Source organism: Dipodomys spectabilis, unplaced genomic scaffold (assembly GCF_019054845.1).
Source record: "Dipodomys spectabilis isolate Male_0828 unplaced genomic scaffold, ASM1905484v1 ptg000256l, whole genome shotgun sequence".
NCBI classification, from domain to species: Eukaryota; Metazoa; Chordata; class Mammalia; order Rodentia; family Heteromyidae; genus Dipodomys; species Dipodomys spectabilis.
The window spans coordinates 1,804,653-1,825,366 of NW_024870933.1; the positions used below are offsets into that span (position 1 = coordinate 1,804,653).

Here is a 20,714-nt window from a genome sequence, read left to right on the forward strand (position 1 = left end):
GATAGTTCAAACCTTATGATATAGGCTCTTATTTAAAATATTCATATTCTTACTGCAACAATATTTAATTTAGCTAAACATTTTAATATGATTGTGAACATGGTTGAGCTTAAACTTTTTCATAGCTTTCTTTTAACACTGACATTTTAAAAAAGATCTTGTCTAATTTTAATTTCCGAGTATGTGCTTGTAGAACAACCAGTAATTCAAGATTTCTAGCCACTTGTAAATTAAATATAAAATTTGTATTAGACCAACTTAAAATACAGTCAATACTTAAATTACTAGGTATGTGGGTTTTTTTGGTATGGAGTGTTATAAAAAGAAAATAAGTGATATCATGCATATTGTGGAATAAAGATTCTTTTTTGTGTTTCTTTTTTTCCCCCAAAGCTTTATGGTACAAGATGATTCTTCCCCCTCAATTTGACAGAGCAAAAAAGTATCCTTTGCTAATTCAAGTGTATGTAATATTTTCTTTGGTGTAAAAACTATTTACTGAAAATATGTTGGATGAAATACACATTTATGAAATAGAATGAACCATTCTCCTTGGTAACAGTTCCTATTGATGCTGTTTTTATATATTCCTCAACTAATCAGAGTAAATAAAATATGGCTATTTAAAATAGATGGAGGAAGTTTTGAAATTTTTAGATGGACTTGAATTTGCTGTGTTGAATTTCCTTTGTGTGGCAAATTGCCTAATGTGTCAGAATACCTTTGAGATAGAGAAATTGCAGCCAAAAAATATTGTAAATCTTCTTAACATCTTATGTAATTGCGTTAGAAATGAAATAAAGGAATGGAATACATTTAGTGGAATCACACCCAAAATCAGTGCTGACCTACACACAATTTGCTTTAAACACCATGGATTTTTTTTAGTATATCTTATGTCTGCTTTTAGCAAGTGGCAGGTGGCAGAAATGACGAAAAACCCACACATATTCCTTGAAATGCCAACCATAGATGTATCCGTTTTGGGGAATAGGAGAGGCTGTGTCCCAAAACAACTTCCTTGTAGCAAACCTCTGGGAAAAGCCTGGTCTCCTCTTGATTTTGAGCCAGTTCTAATGCTATTGTTATTGAAATTTTATCACGAAAGTGTACTGGGAATTACTGAAGCCAGGCTGATGCCAATATGGAAAGTCAAGTTTTATAAAGAATTCAGAGATTCTTTTTTATGATTACTTATTTTTATTTTTTAGGTATGGTGGTCCCTGCAGTCAGAGTGTAAGGTCTGTATTTGCTATTAGTTGGATATCTTATCTTGCAAGCAAGGAAGGGATGGTCATTGCCTTGGTGGATGGCCGAGGCACAGCTTTCCAAGGTGACAAACTCCTGTACGCAGTGTATCGAAAGCTGGGGGTATACGAAGTTGAGGACCAGATTACAGCTGTCAGGTGAGCATCTCCTCATTCAAACTTTCCACATTCAGGAAATAATATGTTTCTCCTGTTTCTCTAATCTTTTACTTGTTGTTTTATTGTGTTGTGTTTTGTTTGTCTTGTTTTCTGGAGGTAAAGCCTAGAGTTTCACACATTGTACCACTGATCTACACTTTGGGCCTATCTCTCCATTCTTAATGATTTAATTCTTTTTGGTCTATTTCTCTTATTTGGTATAAAATGATCATTAATCTTACAGAAACATTTTTTGCACAGTATGAGAAAATACTCCTGTAAGAAAGCTAGTAAATATATAGAAAAATGTTAAATGATAACACCTTTTTTTAAAACCATGTCAGCCCTTCCAGTATCCTTTCAGCTATGGCTCACAATTGGTAAAAGAATTCCTGTGACTAGCCATAATATGAAACCAAATATCTGAATTTGTCAAACATTTTGAATTCTCTCTCTTTAGGTTTAGAAGTGGGTCAAACTTCATCAGCTCTACATATTTTAGGTATTGGACATTCACATGTGGTTAAACTCCCTGTCAAGTTCAACTGTGCTAACACGAGAAAGTTTTCCTGTTTTCAATGGACAGAAACAGACTTGTTTTACGTAGTAAAGTCATATTATTAACACAATTAAAAGCATGACAGATCTGATTTCTTCTTCCAATCTGTATTTTTAATCACAGTTCATAGTCCAATGATCTTTTCCTGAAACAGAATCTTGTCACCAAAATTGTTGTCACACTGGAAATACTGTGCAAGATTCATATAGCCTATTTTTTGAGTTGGATTTCTATGAATATAGTATAAGTTAGAGAAGAGTAATTTTCAAGTCCAAGAACTACAGGCTAATCATGCTGTCAGTCCTTGATTACGTTATATGGTGACCATTGATGGGTAAATGCTGATCCAGAGTAAAGAGCAACTAGAAAATTCAATACATTTCTTTCATCATATCAATGCCATTAGTAGTTGTGATTTTTGTTTCAATGTACCAAACACAACAAAGATTTTATTTAACGGCTAGGATTCAGGTCCAGATAACATTTTTCTGCTGTTTTATTTTGTCTCTAATCCAAGCAGAAGAGTTTAGATTCACAGTAATTATTTTTAAAAATAGAAATGTATCATAACATATATTTCATGTTTCTTCAGTTTTGTGAATACTTACCTATATATATGAAATGTTTAATTAAAAATCTGTTTTAATAAAATACGGCAAATGAATCAATTTTTAGCCATTCTTAATACTTAATAATTCCCATTGCTCAAGATTTTTGGAGTTTTTCCTGCCTTTTCTGTTGCTATTGGTGTCTCTATTTTTTGGTTTGGAGAAATTTTGGCTATATACAGATGGTTAAATAAAGAAAAGACTCTATCAAGACAGGAATTTCTTTGTTGTTTTCTTCTTTTTAAAAATTCTTTTTTAAAAATATATTTTTGTTGTTGTTGTTGTGCTGGTGATTGAACCCAGGGTCTTGCCTGTACTAGTCAAGTAATCTACCATTGAGCTATGTCACCAGCCCACATTCTTACATAAAGGTTGTTGTGTCTGGTAAGAATAATAGCATAATTTTCAACATTTTATCCTAATTCCTTAGATTATTTTTTGGAGTAGGTATGTTTTGGGTCATATCTATTTAAACCATCAGACAAGGAAATGTAATCCCAACAGTACATGAAATTATACAGATATAAATGATGTTTCATTTCTAATTAAATTATGTCATTTCAGAATTACTAAAGCTAGAACATGGTTTGTTGGGCCTCACTGCTTTATGGTCAGCATCTTGCCATCATCACAGATTCCACCAATAACAACAACATATGTCATATTTTTGTGCATTGATTTACCAGAAGTGTAGTACTCCACTTAAGAAGAAATACCTTCCTAATTCCTTCCTTGGGTGAAAATTTAAACATGAAACCCACGTAGTGACCTTAATGAAAATTGTTATGTCTGTGGCTCAGTACATAAGACACAAAACCACAAATTCTACCTTCAATGGATTCATTGCAATAATAACAATTTTTCTTTGGCATTTGAATCGAAGATACACCAGAGGTGCAAATTGAATATTATTGCCTTCCTTGAGTTATTTTTAGGATAGAATCTAAAGAAAGTTTTCTTACAATAGATAAAATATATATTTGCTCACTTTCTCAACCATTTAACAACCAGCCAACATGAATACATGCCATTGTAGTAGTCTCTGTATGTCCTTACACAATTTACAAACTCTGTTTCCATGTAATTACAATCTTGTAAAAGTGCTAAGCCATCTGCACTCTGGAGGGATGGCATTACTGTTCAAGAGAACTTTTAACAAATACTCAGTGAACATAAAGAGGCTGCTGGCCCATTCATGGTAAACGTGAAACTGAGAAGATAATTCCAGGGCAAGCCCTGGCTGTACTTGAAGTCACTATTACGCTATACTTTGGGAAAACAAATACTGAAAATGATAGTCTTATAATGATAGTCCTGGGAATGATTCAATCACTTATCTTTGCAATACCTATTCAGGGAACTGGGATTGTAATCTTTCCTTTGTAACTCTTAAACATCTCCCAAGGAAATGAATTGATCCCTTTGAATCTCCGAAGGGGAAACAAAGGAGGAGGCTACAATGCTTGATAAGAAATGTACTCATTATCTTGCCCATGTAATTGTAACCCCTCTGTACAGTATTTTCACAATAAAAAAAATCTAGCTAAATTTTCTACATACCAAATGAAACTTGTATGTATATATTTGGAAACAATAGCACATACTTGTCAAATGAAGCACATAGATTTTAACACAGCAAATCGAGGGAGAAACAAAAAAGCAATACAGCCTCACAAGTTGTGTAAGAGATTGTATATATGGAGATTCTTGTGAGGTCACTAACATTAGGGGAAGTAGGACCTGCTTCCTTTAAGCTTCTCTAAAAATGACATATATAAGAGAATAAAAAATGTAGTGATTCTATGGTCAACCTTGCTCATTTGGCATATATTTGATATTTTTGACATTCCCATAGTTTAATTTTCAAACAATTCATGAGTTAATGGTGAAGAATTATATGAGACAAAAGTGCTTACTATAATAGATGTTATCAATAAAAGAACATTTCCAAATTCATAATAATTGATCACTGGGATTCCAGGTTGATTTTAGATTACAGCCATTTTTATAAGAGAAAAATATTCAAGGTAGCCTCTAAGATTAGGAGAATATCCTATTCATTGGTTACTGAGATTGTTGATTTAACCATATTATCAATAGCATTTGTGATAACCTTCCTGGAAGCTTTTCAGAATTTGGAGGTGAATTTTATAGAGCCTTGTTGATCTCAAAGTGCTCAGATTATCTAGCTAACCTTTAACCTAGGCCTACCACATTAAGTGTTAATGTTTCATTTCCATGTTAACTATTGCACTATCATTTCCTGCAAATGTCATCCTTTCAGAATAAACCTAGGAAGAGAGCTGTTAAGAATTTCCTGTTCCCAGTGATCACCTGTTATTTGCTTTTTAACCCAGATGCAAGGCAGTATGATTGCTAGCTTCTGGGAGATCATAAAATCACGATCAATTTTTATGGCTCAGAACTGTCTTCCAGCACTAGAAAGAAGACTATTTTTAAAACCAGAAATTGAGCCTTCTTCTCTCCTTTATTTGGTTTTTAAAGTTTAAGGAAACTTGGCCAAAAGGCCACAATTTGCTGTACCTTTATTGACTTTGTGGTGTCAGGAGCAGCATCACACAGGTAGCATCTTTCCATTTGCTACTGCATTTCTTCCTGTACACTCCTCAATGTCCTTCAGAATCAGTGTCGGGTAAGCTGTGACTAACGGGGCCTCTTCCCATCTGTTTGTCCCGGGCATTTGCCCAATTTCTCTCTGCATTCAAAACGTGCATGTTGAATTCATGCAATGAGTGTAATGGTTGCTATAAAATCCCTTTAAGAAACTCCATGGGCCTCAAGGTACAACTCAGTACTTCTACCATGTGCAAGACCTTGGGTTCACGTGTTATCCAGCACTGAAAGAAAACAAAAACAAAGAGAAATTCCATTATTGATCTAATGAAAAATCACTCAAATCTACCTCTAGGGAAGAACTAATGAGAAAGGGCACTAATAGACTAGTGCTTTTCCTTGGAGGCTTTATTCCTTCCTCCGGCTGCACATTGTGGATTTGTAGCAACCCACCCACTTCTACTGCTACTTCTGCCCTCCATTGCTCTGATTCTCTGAGGTTTTTCTTGAGTTCTTATTACCCAGTTCCCCAAGTAAGTCACATTGGCTCTAGAAAACCAATGATAAGGATCATGGTACAAATTAACTGGAAGCACTTGTTTATATCAACTTTGAAGGTTTCCCAAGACTGTGGTCTGGGCGGGGGTAGGGGAGAGGGCTGGGGCGGGGAGGAATATACTGAAGCTTGAACTCCACTGCTGTCCCTAAGCATTTTTGTACTCAAAGCTGACACTACCACTTGAACCACTTTTACTGTAAATAAGAGTCTTACAGATTTTTCCTGTCAGGGTTGATTTCAAACCTTTATCTTCAGATCTTAGCTTCCTGAGTAGTTAGGATTACCAGCATCAGCTACCCACATCCAAGACTTTGAGCCACCTACAACCAAGACTTTTATAAAAGTTGTTTAACTCATGATCCCTTAGTCCTAAGGAAAAAGTCTAGTTCCAAAATGATGTTCAAACGGAGGTTTTTCTGTGATAGACCTAAAACTAATAATTTCTAGATTTTAATAGATGTGTAATATCCATACCATGATAAGTCAAAATGTCTAAGCAATCAAATGTTAAAAAAATGAATATTTTACTTATGTATGACCTAAAATGAAATCATAGTTTTTGACAACTAAACAAACAAGATGATACGAAATCAATAAAATGTAAGACAACAGCAGGAAAAATTTTCTTTCCAAGTTGGTACAACTAAGTAGAGCTACAGTTTGTGTTTTTGAGTCCATGTCCTCACCTAGTGAATGTTGAGCAACTCAGCCACATGATTAGCAGACTCAGTCTCACAGTGTTGAGATCACAACTTTATGAATGTATAGTTGTATACTTAAGAGGACCTTTTATCCTTTGCAGAAGGCATGGTAATATTATTTTAATTATTTGTAAATGCAGCCTTATTATGCATGTGTTTAAACAAAGAAAATGCAGCATTTCTATTAAATCTTTGGATTAAATATGCTTGTGTAATGAAGTAAATGTCATGTGTACACATTTAAAATTCTAAAAATTTGTTTCTTTTACTTTAGAAAATTCATAGAAATGGGTTTCATTGATGAAAAAAGAATAGCCATATGGGGCTGGGTGAGTTGTTTTATCTGTTTTATGCCTGTTATTCAGTTCAGCAATCATCATTTTCTACAGTGTTCGCTTATAAGGTTTCTCATGAAATGTTAATGTTGTAACATAATTTAATCTGTCAATGGAAACAGTCAATTTGGGTAATATTAGCTTCAAAAGTGGTGGGTTTAAGTATTTGTTTCTTTTTTCCCTCAATCATTTAATTAGTTCCTCAAACAAAAAATTAAATCAACATTTCTTATTTAATTATGGACATAAAATTATAGTATATTGAACTGAACTATACTCATCAGAGGTTTAATTTCTTTTGTTATTGAGACAGATATAGCTCCTTTTTGTATCTCATTGTTCTAAGAAGTTTAGTAGAAGTTTGAAATGATAGGAAATATTAGAACATGAGTTCCTTAGTACTTAGCCTAATATAGTCATACTCAGATTGTTCAATTTCTTTCTCCTTTTCAGCAGTCAAATTCCTTTACTAGACCTAATATTAATTGTAGTCACTGGAGAGAACTATTGTTTAATTTCCAAGACATAGATGATGCAGGAAGTTTCCCATGTTTGAGGAGCTGCTTGAGTATAAAAGGAAGTGACAAAACTTATCAGTCACGGGCAATGAAATCACTGGAAAGTTTAGGGAAATACTGGAAAGAGTTTAGGCTTGCCCATTATAAATTATGATTACTCTTCAAAGATGATTTCCTGCTTCACTTTTTGGTCTGAGTTTGTACATTTGCAAGTCAATTTGCAGCCTGTTGTGCTTGGGTTGTTTTTCTTGGCTGTTTTCTCTAAGAGCGGCCTGCACAAGATGGAGGGAATGAAACCCAATATTGAAAGGAATCTGCAGGATTCAGCTCAACTCTCAGCTCAGTGGTGACCAGATGAAGGGCTGTTAGGAATTTGGAGAAAGTTGTTATTTCAAGCCATTTGGTCGTTCTTAAACCCATCAAATGTTAGCTATCTAAACAGAATGGAATTTAAATGGGTAGAAATAAATGAAATATTTTATAGTGGAATATTTCAGATAAGACCTTTTCTACCATCCGCTTTCATGAAATTTTCGAAAGTCACTCTTTGAAAGGATTTTTATTTCACGCTAAACACTTAACATTTCTCTTAGAGCTGTTCTTTGCTTTTACTGAAAGCTTTGAAATAAACATAAAGTAAAACTTTTAATTTCACGTTTAGAACATCCTAGGCATTCGTGTCGTAGAGAGTCATGCATATAGAATGACTTAAAGATACAGCTCACCACCTTAAAGTACCCTCTATCAACTTGGAATTCTTCAATAAGAGGTCCCTATCACATCTAATAGAAATAGTATATTGGCTTCCTAAGTTACTTTACAATGTGGCAAGGATCATAAAACAGACTTCACAACTTGTTTGAGAGAAGAAAGTAATCAGTGGACTGACAATGAATACAATACCTCAGCAGACTCCAAATCAGTAGGATGAAGCAGTAAGGGATAAAAAGAAGTAAATAAAAAGAAAAATTCTGTTTCTATGGGTCTGGGGTTTCTATACCAGTCCACCTTTACTAAGACCTCTGTATGGTTTGTAATTCATTCATTTATTTTTTTTCCATCTTGTAATTTCTTATTGCTTGTGGGAGAAAATAGCAGAAAAATGCTGGTCTATCAATATTCCAGGTGTTAAACAAGGATGTAATGTGGCTATGAGAGCTAAAGGAGGATTTAAGAATGAATCCACACTTGAGATAGGCAAAGGTAGCTTCCAGAATTCCAAGCAGAGTAAAGACTGTATTGTCCAGTTCCCAAAGCAGCAAAGAGCAAGGTATGTGTGAGTTACTCAAGAATATACAAAACTTCAATATAAAGAATCATGAAGATGTAGAATATGAGGTAGGTGAGCATAGGAAATGGGCCTTTGAGGCCACATAAAGCAGAATGAGCCTTGAACAGCTCTTTGGCACCATTCTCTTTTCATCCTGTCTCTCAGGTCATTGAACTCTCTAATTTGCTTAAATGTTAGTGTGCATATGTATCTCTCCATTCTCTTGGGCAAAACCTTGTGGCTTCAGAGATGAGTGGTCTGCTAGATCCCTGTCATTCACATCTACCTGCTTTCTGAGCCATGTATTTCAAACGTTTCTCTCTCCTAATGTCTTTTGTGGCCTTGAGTTTAATTTACTCTACTTTAAACTCTAGTTTAAAGCAAGTCTTCATCTTCATTAGATACCTCAACACACACACACTCACCACATACAGAGTCATCTAAATTAGAAAGCTCAAAAATAATTTTCTACCCTTCTCTCTACCTTAACTACAAATTATGGTTGATGTAAACTCTTTTCTGCCATAAGACTTCTAAGTAAGTGCTCACCATCTCCCATTGAGTTTCTCCATATGGCATTTAGATGAGTATTTCTTCAACTTTAGATGCATACACATCCCCCAAACAATTGTTCACACACAACTGCTAGATCCCAGACATTCAGCCATGTAGTAGCACTCTAGGACAGCACTCAGGTGTTCGTATTTTGGACAAGATTCCAGGTAATCCAGATGCTTCTTAAGTTATGTCTGTGGCCTTACCAGCACCAATGTTCTTACGAGTTTTCATTTCAAATCATGTATTTATCATGACGCTTCTTTGTTTATGTATGCTCTAGGATTGTACGTTGCCCACAACATAAAGCCTAAATAGACTTCCTACGTGAAAGGTCCTTGGCAATTTGCCTGTAGCTTACTTTGCAAATCTTACCTCTTTTCATTTCTTTCCACATCTTTATAGGTTATAGCTGTGATCTTGTTCCCATGATTTTGTGCATGCAGTTCCTTTTCTGTAATGTCTATCCACTTTGATTCACTTCATTCCATCCCCACTCTTTTCCTCTCTCCAAAATGAAAAACTCCTGCTTCTTCTCACAGACCCAGTTCAATATGACTTTCATTATATTCCAACAGCTCTTTTTTTTTTTTTTTTTTTTGGGTCCGGTCGTGGGGCCTGAACTCTGGGCCTGGGCGATGTCCCTCAGCTCTTCAGCTCAAGGCTAGCGCTCTACCACTTGAGCCATAGCGCCACTTCTGGCTTTTTTCTTTTTGCTTATGTGGTGCTGGAGAATCAAACCCAGGGCCTCAGGCATGCAAGGCAAGCGCTCTACCACTGAGCCACCTTCCCAGCCCTCCAACAGCTCTTTATACTTTTCTCATAAGAATTATCATGGCTTAACTACCTGTTGCTTTCTTCCACAAGAATATAGGCTTATTAAAGGAATGAACTATATCACTTTTTAGCTTTGATTATTTATTTAGCACAATATTTGGCAAAGTTAAGCATTTATGATGCTGTTGTAACAGAATTTATTCCTGCAAGTTGATGTTATTCCAAAATGTGTTCCACTGCTAGCAGAAAATTTTCAGGAAAAGGTATTATGGGGACTAATAATTTTGGAAATTATTATTTGTAATACTATATGGTACCTCTATATAAGAGTATATATAGGCTTATATAGTATTTGTTTGGTGTTCTGTACTATCTATCTATCTATCTAGAACAACTAGTGAAGGAAGGTGTTAAACTTTAACACAATATTACCAACAAATATGTGATTGCACGTTTCTTTATTCTTTCTCCATTACCAAACACATAGTAACACTGTTTCCATTGACCTCTCTATGAGAAGTGCTGCTGAATCCAGTAAGGAGTAGCTTCGGTGTCCCAGAAGCAGAAGGGAGAGTGTCCCAAGACAGAGCAGGTTGTACCAAGGGGCTCAAAGAACATTAATATTGAGGACACATACCAAAGTCCTGGGATTAGTCAGTGAAGTGAGGATTGGGAAGAGAGAGATCATAGCTCTGCATATTATTTTTGCCCACTCAGAGCTGAAAGCCAGAGTCTTGGAACTTGGAAATGGAAGGAAGGGAGACATTGCACATGGCCATGCAGGTGATTTATCTTTGCAGTTGTTCCATGTAAGAGAAGAGAGGCTTTTCCACAGTGTCAAACCTTTTGTGGGCTGTGAAATATATCATTCCTACTCAAACAAAACTTTTTAGTTAGTTGGTTAATAGGCTGTGTATCTTACATTTTTCTCCATTATCCAGATAAAGAAAGGAGAAGAAATACCTTTAACTTCCCTTTTAATTTTTCTTGCTCTGGTTTAAGATGATTACTAAAATCTACCATGTGCCCAACACAAGGTATCTGTTTATTACAGTGGGTCCTAAACCTAGATGACTTTGCCCTCTGGATATTTGGCAATGTCTCCAGACATTTTGGTTGTCCCACTGGAGAGGGCTACTCGGGTGTAGACAGTGGCCAGAGATGCTAAGATAGCCCCCTATAACCAAGAATTACATGGATGAACACATTGATAGTGTTAAAATCCTGGATGCAATAAGAAATTGAAGCAATTATTCCGAAAATTAAAAAAAAACTGAAGGTTTTTCTTAAGCCATTAAAATAACAGCCTCATTTATGGGCTTTTCTTTGTTAATATACACCTAGCCAGGTGGTGTTGAATAAGCATTAGTTCATTATTTAATCTTAGTTCCTTTCTTTTTCAGTGACTAATTATAAGAGATTCAAATTGCTACGTGTGATCCACTATGTAAAATAGGACAAATGCACTTCTAATGAGACTATATTAGACTACTATTTCTCCTTTAAAAAAGAAAAGTTCATTTCACTTAGCATCATCTTGTATGGTCGTATGTACATAGCTTTTGCGTTTTTCTGCTCATCTGATAAAAGTATCCTAGATGTACACTAACAGTTGCAAATGATGGATACCATGGAACCTATATTTCTTTGGGTCTGGCTTACTTCACTTAGTATGATTTTTCCCCAAGTCTTTTCATTTCCTAACAAATGGATCAGTGTCATTCTTTCTGATGGAAGCATAGAATTCCATTATATATAATGTATATAATATGTTATATATTATATATACCACATTTTCTGATTCATGCATCTACTGAGGGGCATCTGGGTTGGTTCCATATCTTAGCTATGGTGAATACTGTTGCCATAAACATAGTTGTGCTGGTAGTTTTAGTATGACCTCGATATGGACACAGGATGTCTTTCTTTGTTGTTGTTGTTTTTAATGTACTATGTGATTTTTTTGTTTCCTTTTTATGTTCTTCCCACTGTTGTCACTGTACTTGATTTTGATACCCTGCATCTTGTGTGTGTGTGTGTGTGTGTGTGTGTGTGTGTGTATGCCTAATTTGGGAAGAGGAAGGGGAATAACAAAACTCTAAAACAAGGATACAGGGTGAACCAATGCAACAGCGATATTCACCACACACTAGGTTGGAAATGAACTTTACAGCTTCAAGGAGGGGGAGGAGTCAGGGAGGTGGGAGAGGGAAGGGATAGTGGGAGCACAGCAAAGGAGGGGTAACAATGCTCGACAAGAAATGTACTCATTACCTTACTCATGTAACTGTAACCCCTCTGTACAGCACTTTTACAATAAAATAATTTTAAAAAAGAAAAGTTGCTCTAGTGTAAAGTATAGAAGAAATGGCATGGGTTACAGAGGCTGCTGTCCTGGATGTGAGTCAGAGCTCTGATATTTACTGCCTCCATAGCTACTGAAAGTTCATGAGCCTCAGTTTCCTGACTTTGACATGCTTCCGTAGTTTCTTCACCCTGTTCCTGAGAGGTTTACATGAGGAGTGAATAGAAAAGTTATCTATTCAACAAATCCTTAATTTGAATGAGTGCTGCTGCAATGCTCATTGTTAAGCCAGGAAAAGGTCTCTGTTCTTGTAGACTTCAGAGTGGTCAGGGATGACAACAATCAGGAAGACAAACCAGACTGATGAATAATGGTGAGCTCTCTATCGCGAAATCCAATACAAAGCGAGAAGAAAGGATGGCGTTCTGTTGGTGGTACAATTTTGAAGTAGAAGGTCAGAGAAGTCTCCTTTGTGTTGACATTTGTGTTGAGATTTGAAAGACAGGAAATTCTGATCACTCATGGAGAGAAAGAAGATGAGGGTATAAGGTAGGAGAAGAAAGACAGGGTGGGTAGAGCAGCAAAGACCGCTGTAATGAGCCTGACTGGACACATTTTGGCCAGTCACTACAATGCTTGTAGGTAAAATATCCCAATGTGCATTGTGGCTCAAGTATGATTATTCCATGAGCCCTCTTTTAACATTCTGTGCCCTTCTAAGAAATCTTTAAAAGAATGTTTTAAAAGACATCTTTCATTTAAACAAAATGGCAAGTCATCTAAGTGCAAAGGACACAATTCTAGAATTTTCGTGGCCAATCTGCTCTGTGGGTTCTTTTCTTAAACAGCCACCCACTCTGCCTGGAGCCCTACTCATGAGGGAGCAGAAAAAAGTCAATGCGGGTTTTTCTCCCCCCTTCATTGCTACAATAGGAATAGATTTTCCAAGCTGCCTGTGAATTTAAAGCATAACCTTCTTTTGTTGTGCTGTGGATTATAGTTGCTTTATCTCTGATAAATCCTAGAGAAAACTTGTATTTGTTCTGAAAGTAGGAAACATGTATTTAAATAGACCATTATCACCTAATCTCTCAGTTCATACATAATTCCTAAGATTTTGAACAGAAATTTTCAAGAAGCTTTTTACTATGTACAAAGATTTCCTGCCTCCCTTCCCCTTTCCCTTTCTTCCTTCCTGTCTTTTTCTTTCTTTTTTCTCTCTTTTCTTCTTCTCTTCGGTCTTTCTCTCTTTCCTTCTTTCTTTTTTCTTTCCTTTTTGCTTGCTTTCTTGGGCCAGTGTTTTCCTGTGCTCTGTTGCTTAGCTTTTCTGTTCAAGCCTAGCACTCTGCCACTTGAGCCACACCTCCACTTCCTGCAAAGATTTTTCTATGTCAACTTTCACTTCATGCTATTTCCTTCTTTGGGGTATGATGAAGGAGAAGCAGCATCCGATGTTTTATTTTGCTAAATATTCTTTTGTAATAATATATAAGCAATATTTTTTTCTAAAAGTCATGGAATTACTCTGTTCTCATTTGAGCCTAACATTTTAAAATAAGGAAAACCCATCCATTTTGGGAAGAGTTCTTCCCATCCTCCTAATCAAAGCAAATTATTTTTATATGAAACTTTGAATCAGATAAAGAATTTTTACTTACAAAAATGATTTTCAATCCCAAATGTTCCTTCTGTTTTTTAAATATATTTTCCCCTATTAAAACACAGCTTAGTTCTCCTCCAACTATAATAAAAAGAGGCCATGGTATAATTGGAGCGGCCTCTTTTATTCTGTGTTTTGCAGCCAACGGCCCTCAATAAAATTCCTCAGAGCTGGAAACAAAACTGTAAACTACTTAGAGGATTCTTCATTTAACTGTTGAATTCAACAAGATTTCTTGGCTCATCTCCTACTTACTGATTTTTGGTGGATTAAGAATAGAAGAATAGACCCCTCTCTCTCTCTCTCTCTCTCTCTCTCTCTCTCCCTCCCTCCCTCCCTCCCTCTCTCTCTCTCTCTCTCTCTCTCTCTCTCTCTCTCTCTCTCTCTCTCTCTCTCTCTCTGCTCTTCTGTGTTATAGAGGGATAGGATCTGTTGTGACCTGAAAAATATGTGTTAGGACCTAATTAGAATAAGGCATAGCTGTAGAAGAGTCATGCAATTCCTTTACGATATCTACATATGTCTCTGTATCAAGATTAAGAATAAACACTGAGTATTGCCTTCTTTTCTACTGTACATGTCAGTTGGTTCTGGCTCAAGTTTCAGAACACTCAGTCCATATTTCTAGCAGTAGCATCTCTCCCCAGCACATCTGGACAGACCAAAGGCACTTTCTAGAAGGACACTCAGCCTTCTTGTGATTCCCCATTCATTTTATTCTTACTTAGGAAAAATGTCCAAATATCCAAGTAATATAGAAATTCTGTTACCCGAGACACATTTCTGAATCATCCACTGATTACTCTGGACAAGAATGCTATGAGAGCCAAGCCTCCTTGTGATTCTGTGTCTCCATTCATTGTTCTTTGCTTTTCTATTAGATTTGTGTGAAGACACGTAAGCTTGCTAAAGGTACCACGTCAGAAATGTTCGAAACAGAATATGTGAATACAAAATACACAAACACTAGTCATAACTCAAGCTCTCCAAAAGATTCTTCTATCTTTCTTTTGGTGTTCTTTTATGAGTGAAACTAGATAGACATTGTGTCCCATGGTGCTTTTGCATATTTTGGAAATTATTTTACATTTACATGTTAGGAATAATTCTCTTTTTGCTGTGTGAATCTTTTTTTTGTTCTAATAAGGTTGTAGATGGAAAAATTAGGGGGAAAGGGGGATTACGATGATATCTCTGTCATAAACTGATTACACCATCTTTAAAGGAGTCTATTCTGATTAGCACACACATTATTTCTGGTCTAAGGATGAAATTACTGGTGGAGCTTGCTGCTTGATGGAGATGCTTGATGGAGACATTAAGCTTCCCTTATGCATATTCTCCAGCTCTCTTTAGGCATAGATTTGAATAGATTTAAATTGCTATTTAAAAAAAAAAACAAAACAAAACATAAAGAAGCTTCTGAAGGTCAATTTAGGTTGACTCATGTAAATGTCTCCACAGTCCTATGGAGGTTATGTTTCATCCTTGGCTCTTGCATCGGGAACCGGTCTTTTCAAATGTGGAATAGCAGTGGCTCCAGTTTCCAGCTGGGAATATTATGGTATGGAAATGCTTCATCAATGTTGCTGTGAAAATGTTGAACAAATAATTACTTCATGATTGAGTTCGCTAGGAAAACAAGCATGCAGAAGAATTCACCCCCAGCAACTCTGAGAGAAACAAAAAAAAAATCTATAAATGAGGTGATTCAGAGGGATTCATGATAATCAAAGGAAGTTAATAATGGTGAAGGAGTCTTCAGAAATCCAGTATAACTTATTTTCTCTCTGAAGCCTTGAGCCCATCCTGAACCAAATCTTAAAAATCAGAGCTGACGTTGTGCTTGTGAAGACAGTCACACAGCCTCAGACTCTGTGACTCTGAAACATATTTTGTACAAAGTCAGGCCAAGGGCCAAACAATCCACCTTCACACATAGTTTGCAAAGTGCAGTGCCTTTGCAATCAGATAAATGAATAAACATGTTTCAGGTATACCCTTTCCTATATGTGATGTTTTTATGATTAAAATCATGCAGAATGATAATCTGACAGTAATTCTAATAATCGTCCCTGTATTCAATAAAATGAGATAGGATTTACAGGCTTGTCCCTGTATCCAATAAAATGAGACAGGACTTACAGATTATCTTTTTACCTGGGGAAAACGTGTATGCTTATATGTGTGTTTATGTATGTGTCTCTGGTGTTAACAAGAGTGAATCTGGGGGATATATATTTTTTTTTATCCAAGATGAAATAAGAAAATAAGACACCAGTAAAAGCAATAGAAGTCACTGCTTTCATTATTTCTTCTTAAACAGAATGAGGTCATTCTACAGGTCTTTTCTACCTCAGCATTTCTCCCTAAGACCAAAGAATTGATAAAGCTTAAAAGCCATAGATGCTTCTGCTTCCATAATATTTACCTCCCTTATTGTCTAGTCTTTGCAATGTAAATTGCAGGTGGCACACCTTCACTGAGACTATCATAAAAAGCAAAACAAGGTTTCAACCTCAAGATCTCCACATGAGAGAAATGAGGAACAGTTATTAAACTACACAGCTATTCGAGGTGATAAAGTGTCCTGCATTAAATGCAACCAACATATTCTTATATATTTTACAGCATCTATCTACACAGAGAGATTCATGGGTCTCCCAACAAAGGAGGATAATCTGGAACACTATAAAGTGAGTTCTTTTTTCATGTTATTTAGATCATTAACTTATTTGAAATATGTTAAATAATTTTAAAGCAATAATTCAGAGTTTATCATTTCAATTGTGGGTCCCCAGGCAAAATGATGCTATTTGTTAATTGCAGAACCCATCGCTACTGAGGATTTTACTCTTTTTGAATTCTCTTCTTTTTTCCCCATCCTCCTTTCCCTAACCTCCCTTTTCCCAATCCTCTCCCCACCCCCAACCAGACACAGCTTGAGCGGGCATCATTTATGCCTAAGGTCTCACTCATATGTAACATATGACACATAAACTTTCAGTTTTTCAAACTAAGAATCAGATGGAAGTAATGCAAATGATGATGAAAATGTGTTGCTCTGACTCTTAAATATTTATCAACCAAAGCAATACATAATTTCAGTATTGGTGCTAAGTCCATTGCACAATGATTTAGCTAGTTTTCTATTAGAACTTGCAGCAACTAAAATGTTAATTTTTCCTCTTTTCCAGAATTCAACTGTGATGGCAAGAGCAGAATATTTCAGAAATGTAGACTATCTTCTCATCCACGGAACAGCAGATGGTGAGGTTTAAGCAAGACTCTTACACATAAAAATACTGAGCCAGCATCACTTTGTTTAAGAAACCTTAAGCATCCTCCTATGCCTATGCTCAGGGTCAGTACCTAAGAGTCAGGGACATTTCCATATCACAGTGTGATTACTCACTGCTGACAATGTCAAATGCATGACTAGATAATTGTTGGTGTTCATTTCCAGGCAATACATTGTCACTCTATGCTTTCTGGGATTTAGCAGCACTTTTCACTCTCTATCTCTCTTTTTTTCTCTCTCTCTCTTTGTTGCAGATAATGTGCACTTTCAAAACTCAGCGCAGATTGCTAAAGCTCTCGTTAATGCACAAGTGGATTTCCAGGCAATGGTACATAATTTTGTTTTACTTGTGTTCATGGCCTTACACCCTCAACCTAAAAGAAGAAGGTCTTTGTTTTTAATTTCATTCAAACCTGACAAAGAAGCTGCTGAGTAGAATACGCAGAACATGAGCGAATGAATCTTGGATCTTTCATGAACTCCCTGCAGGATTCTAGGCAAGCCAGCTCACCTCTGAGATCACCACTTGAGTCATATAAAACAAGGCACTTCCCCAGATTAAAGGATCCTCTAATTCAAATATTTAATAGTTTTGCAATCCTATGTGTGTAAGTGGAGCTACATGCTTAGCATTCCTACGAAGCTTAGAGGAGTCCCTGAGCAACTAGAAGATACTGTTAATTTAGTAAGCAGCAGCTGCAAAATGTTATCTGGACCTCAAAGGCTTCCCCATAGTCATGGGTCTTTTCATCCATGCCTGCTTAGCACCTGTCAGGTGCCTAGCTGGGCCCATGACATAAACTCAGGCTTCTACTGAGTCCATGAATAAATGGGCTACATGCAAAGTCTAGGTTGCCTAAAGAATAGGAAACAGAATCAGAGAAAGAAATAATTGTTTGTCCTACTTCAATGAATATACATTCTCCCTTGGTTGCTTATATTGAACAAGAGCCCAGGAAGTTAACTCCTTAATCTTTTGGAAGTTTCATTAAAAAAAAACTTATGTAGAATGAGGAGAGATTTTTCTGAACTTTTTTTTTATTACAGTGACCTCCAAAGGAAATTCAACTCAGATCAGATTACGTCATGACCCCTGCAGTGAAAGCAATCTTACTAGCATCCCTCCAACAATAAAACTTAGAGTTAGGTTGTCATTTTCCATCTTACCATCTGCCCCCTTTCTTATTTTTTACAATGCTGTTTTAACTCCTACAAAGGGTCTTTATTATTATATGTGACACATTACATATTACTTCTACCACAGAAGTTAGATTCACGAACTACAAGCCTCATGGAATTGTTGAGCTACAGGCAGTTTTAGGAAAAATAAAATCCAACACTTTTGTTTTTCAAATAAAGAAATCAAGCTCCAAAGATACAGAATACCAGACCTAATGCTCCAGTTCTAGAGCCATCCATGCCTCCTGACCTTATTCCTCAAGAATGGGACCCCTGTGATAAAGTCAGCCTGTGAGAGCTAAAATATACATCTAAACCACTAATGGAGTTTAGTACAAGTCTGTCTTACTGCTCTGAAGGTTTACATGTAAACTATTTTACTTATCGGAATGTTTGATATTATTAGAAAAATTATCATATCTGTGGCTTCAGAATTACAGCAGGCCTCTTTTCCTTTTTGTATTTCAGTGGTACTCTGACCAGAACCATGGCTTGTCGGGACTGTCCACAAACCACTTGTACACCCACATGACCCACTTCCTAAAGCAATGTTTTTCTTCATCAGACTGAAATTGATGCAGATTCAAACCTGCATCACAATTCAGAAACTTTCTATGGATGCCTCAGACCATTTGCGTATTTTACTGAATGTTGTGAAGTACTGGTGTAAGCAAACAAATGAATATTGTTCTAAGAACTGTTGAAATGTTAGAAGGGCTCAGAAATTCCAGGTTATTGTTGTTTACATTTTCTGGTTCTCTGTGAAAGAAGAGAAGAGGAATCCATACATTTTGCTTTGGACATAAGTAATATTTTATCTCCTGTCCATATGGAGGAAAAAATAAAGTGAAATGTTCAAATGTTACTGTGTTATCTGTGTTCATTAATTCATGTTCCAGGTTCTGTCACATAAAGAAGTAGTTTTGCAGAGCAAGCACCTGAATAGTATTATGGTGGTGATAGAAGATAAGAAACAAAGAGGAGGCAACAATGCTTGATAAGAAATGTACTCGTTTTCTTGCCCATGTAATTGTAACTCCTCTGTACGGTATTTTCACAATAAAAAAATAAAAATAAAAAATACACCAGAAAAAAAAGAGAATCTAAATGTACTTTGGAATTTTTACATGAAGAACTTTAAATGCTGAAGCAAATAGCTCAATGTAGAATAAAGCATAGTTCAGAAAATGCAATGAATCAAAACTGAGATGTTTGCACTCTGTGCTGTCCTCCAAGAATTGTTTATTAAATTTCTCCCAGAAGATTTCTTCAACATTGCCAAAAGCATTGGATAAGGATAAAGTCAGACTTTTGAATCAAGGCTCCTGTTAAGAAATGTTTCAAATTTGGAAACGTTCCTACTTTTATATACTTTTGTAAAATTAGTAATGAAAATTGCACTTGGATTACTAGACCATAGCTAAATGGATTATAATAATAGCTAGAGGGACAATTTTTATATCAATGAGATTTTTCTGGGGTTTTACTTCTACATTAAGTTCATTTAAAATTAAAAAATAAAAGGTGCAAGGCATGTAATCCCAAAAGCAATCCTCTGCCAGTAACTGTCACTATCATCCATCCGAAGCCATGCAGGGCCTATCATCTCTGTGATTGCCATGGACCTAAAAAGAGCCACACCAGGTCACCCAAAGATATTCCGGAGCACATGTAACCACCAAACAACCATCTAGAGGATGTTTTATTACCGGGCTTCCATACACTATCTGCCCTGGAAATGATTTCTTCTTCCCTGGATCAGTTCTTTCTCTCCACTTACAAGCAGAGTGCCCCTTGGGCCTTCTCATTTCTATAGCCACAAGAACCCCTCAGACATGGAACTTTACAGTGGGAGTGGGGGACTGTAAAGCTCATAGTTCAGAATTTTCCAGAAGTTTCAGATATGTGTTCCTCATTCTATCACTCCCTTCTAAAACCAGGCCTCTTGATCAGACAAGATATCCACCTTACACATCAGAAAGGGTGTGTTGTAGATGTTGGGGAGTCTGGACCGAATCTCCACAGATTTTGGACTCCCCACAGCCCTTCTCCTTTTTCTTCTTACAATACTTATGCCCTGAAAAAGCTTCTACCTTCTCTTTCATCCACTCAACAACGATTGGGGCTGCCAAGAACCTTCAGAGTTTTTTCTTCTTTAACCCTGCAACTAGAAAGAAGAGACAGTTATATCCTATGCCCCTAGGGAAATACAAATAAGATTAAGGACAAAAATGGGATGTATTGCTACAATTGGTAATCTTTTTGGAATTTACCACCAGCTTCTAATATCAATATACCATATGTGATCTCTACCTCAAGCTTTATTTTGCTGTCCCACAAAGGTTGTTCCCACAACTTCTAAGAGACAAATTTAATCAAGCCCATTTCTCCTGTTAAAATCTCCAGG

General features: G+C 36.2%; 1 protein-coding gene across 2 annotated transcripts in view; it reads left to right on the plus strand.

The window, feature by feature from the left end:
* LOC122124965 (fibroblast activation protein alpha) overlaps positions 1-19,172 on the plus strand; it is a 70,536-nt gene extending 51,364 nt beyond the window's left edge. The window contains exons 19-26 of one of the 2 annotated variants that reach the window (XM_042699488.1): positions 394-463; positions 1,212-1,406; positions 6,682-6,736; positions 15,292-15,391; positions 16,459-16,523; positions 17,025-17,097; positions 17,383-17,456; positions 18,776-19,172. In XM_042699488.1, coding sequence (XP_042555422.1) covers positions 394-463; positions 1,212-1,406; positions 6,682-6,736; positions 15,292-15,391; positions 16,459-16,523; positions 17,025-17,097; positions 17,383-17,456; positions 18,776-18,877 — 734 coding nt within the window. In that variant the 3' untranslated portion in view covers positions 18,878-19,172. The remainder of the gene's footprint in view (positions 1-393; positions 464-1,211; positions 1,407-6,681; positions 6,737-15,291; positions 15,392-16,458; positions 16,524-17,024; positions 17,098-17,382; positions 17,457-18,775) is intronic. The other variant, XM_042699489.1, reaches the window with a different exon arrangement.
* The last annotated feature ends 1,542 nt before the right edge of the window (positions 19,173-20,714 follow it).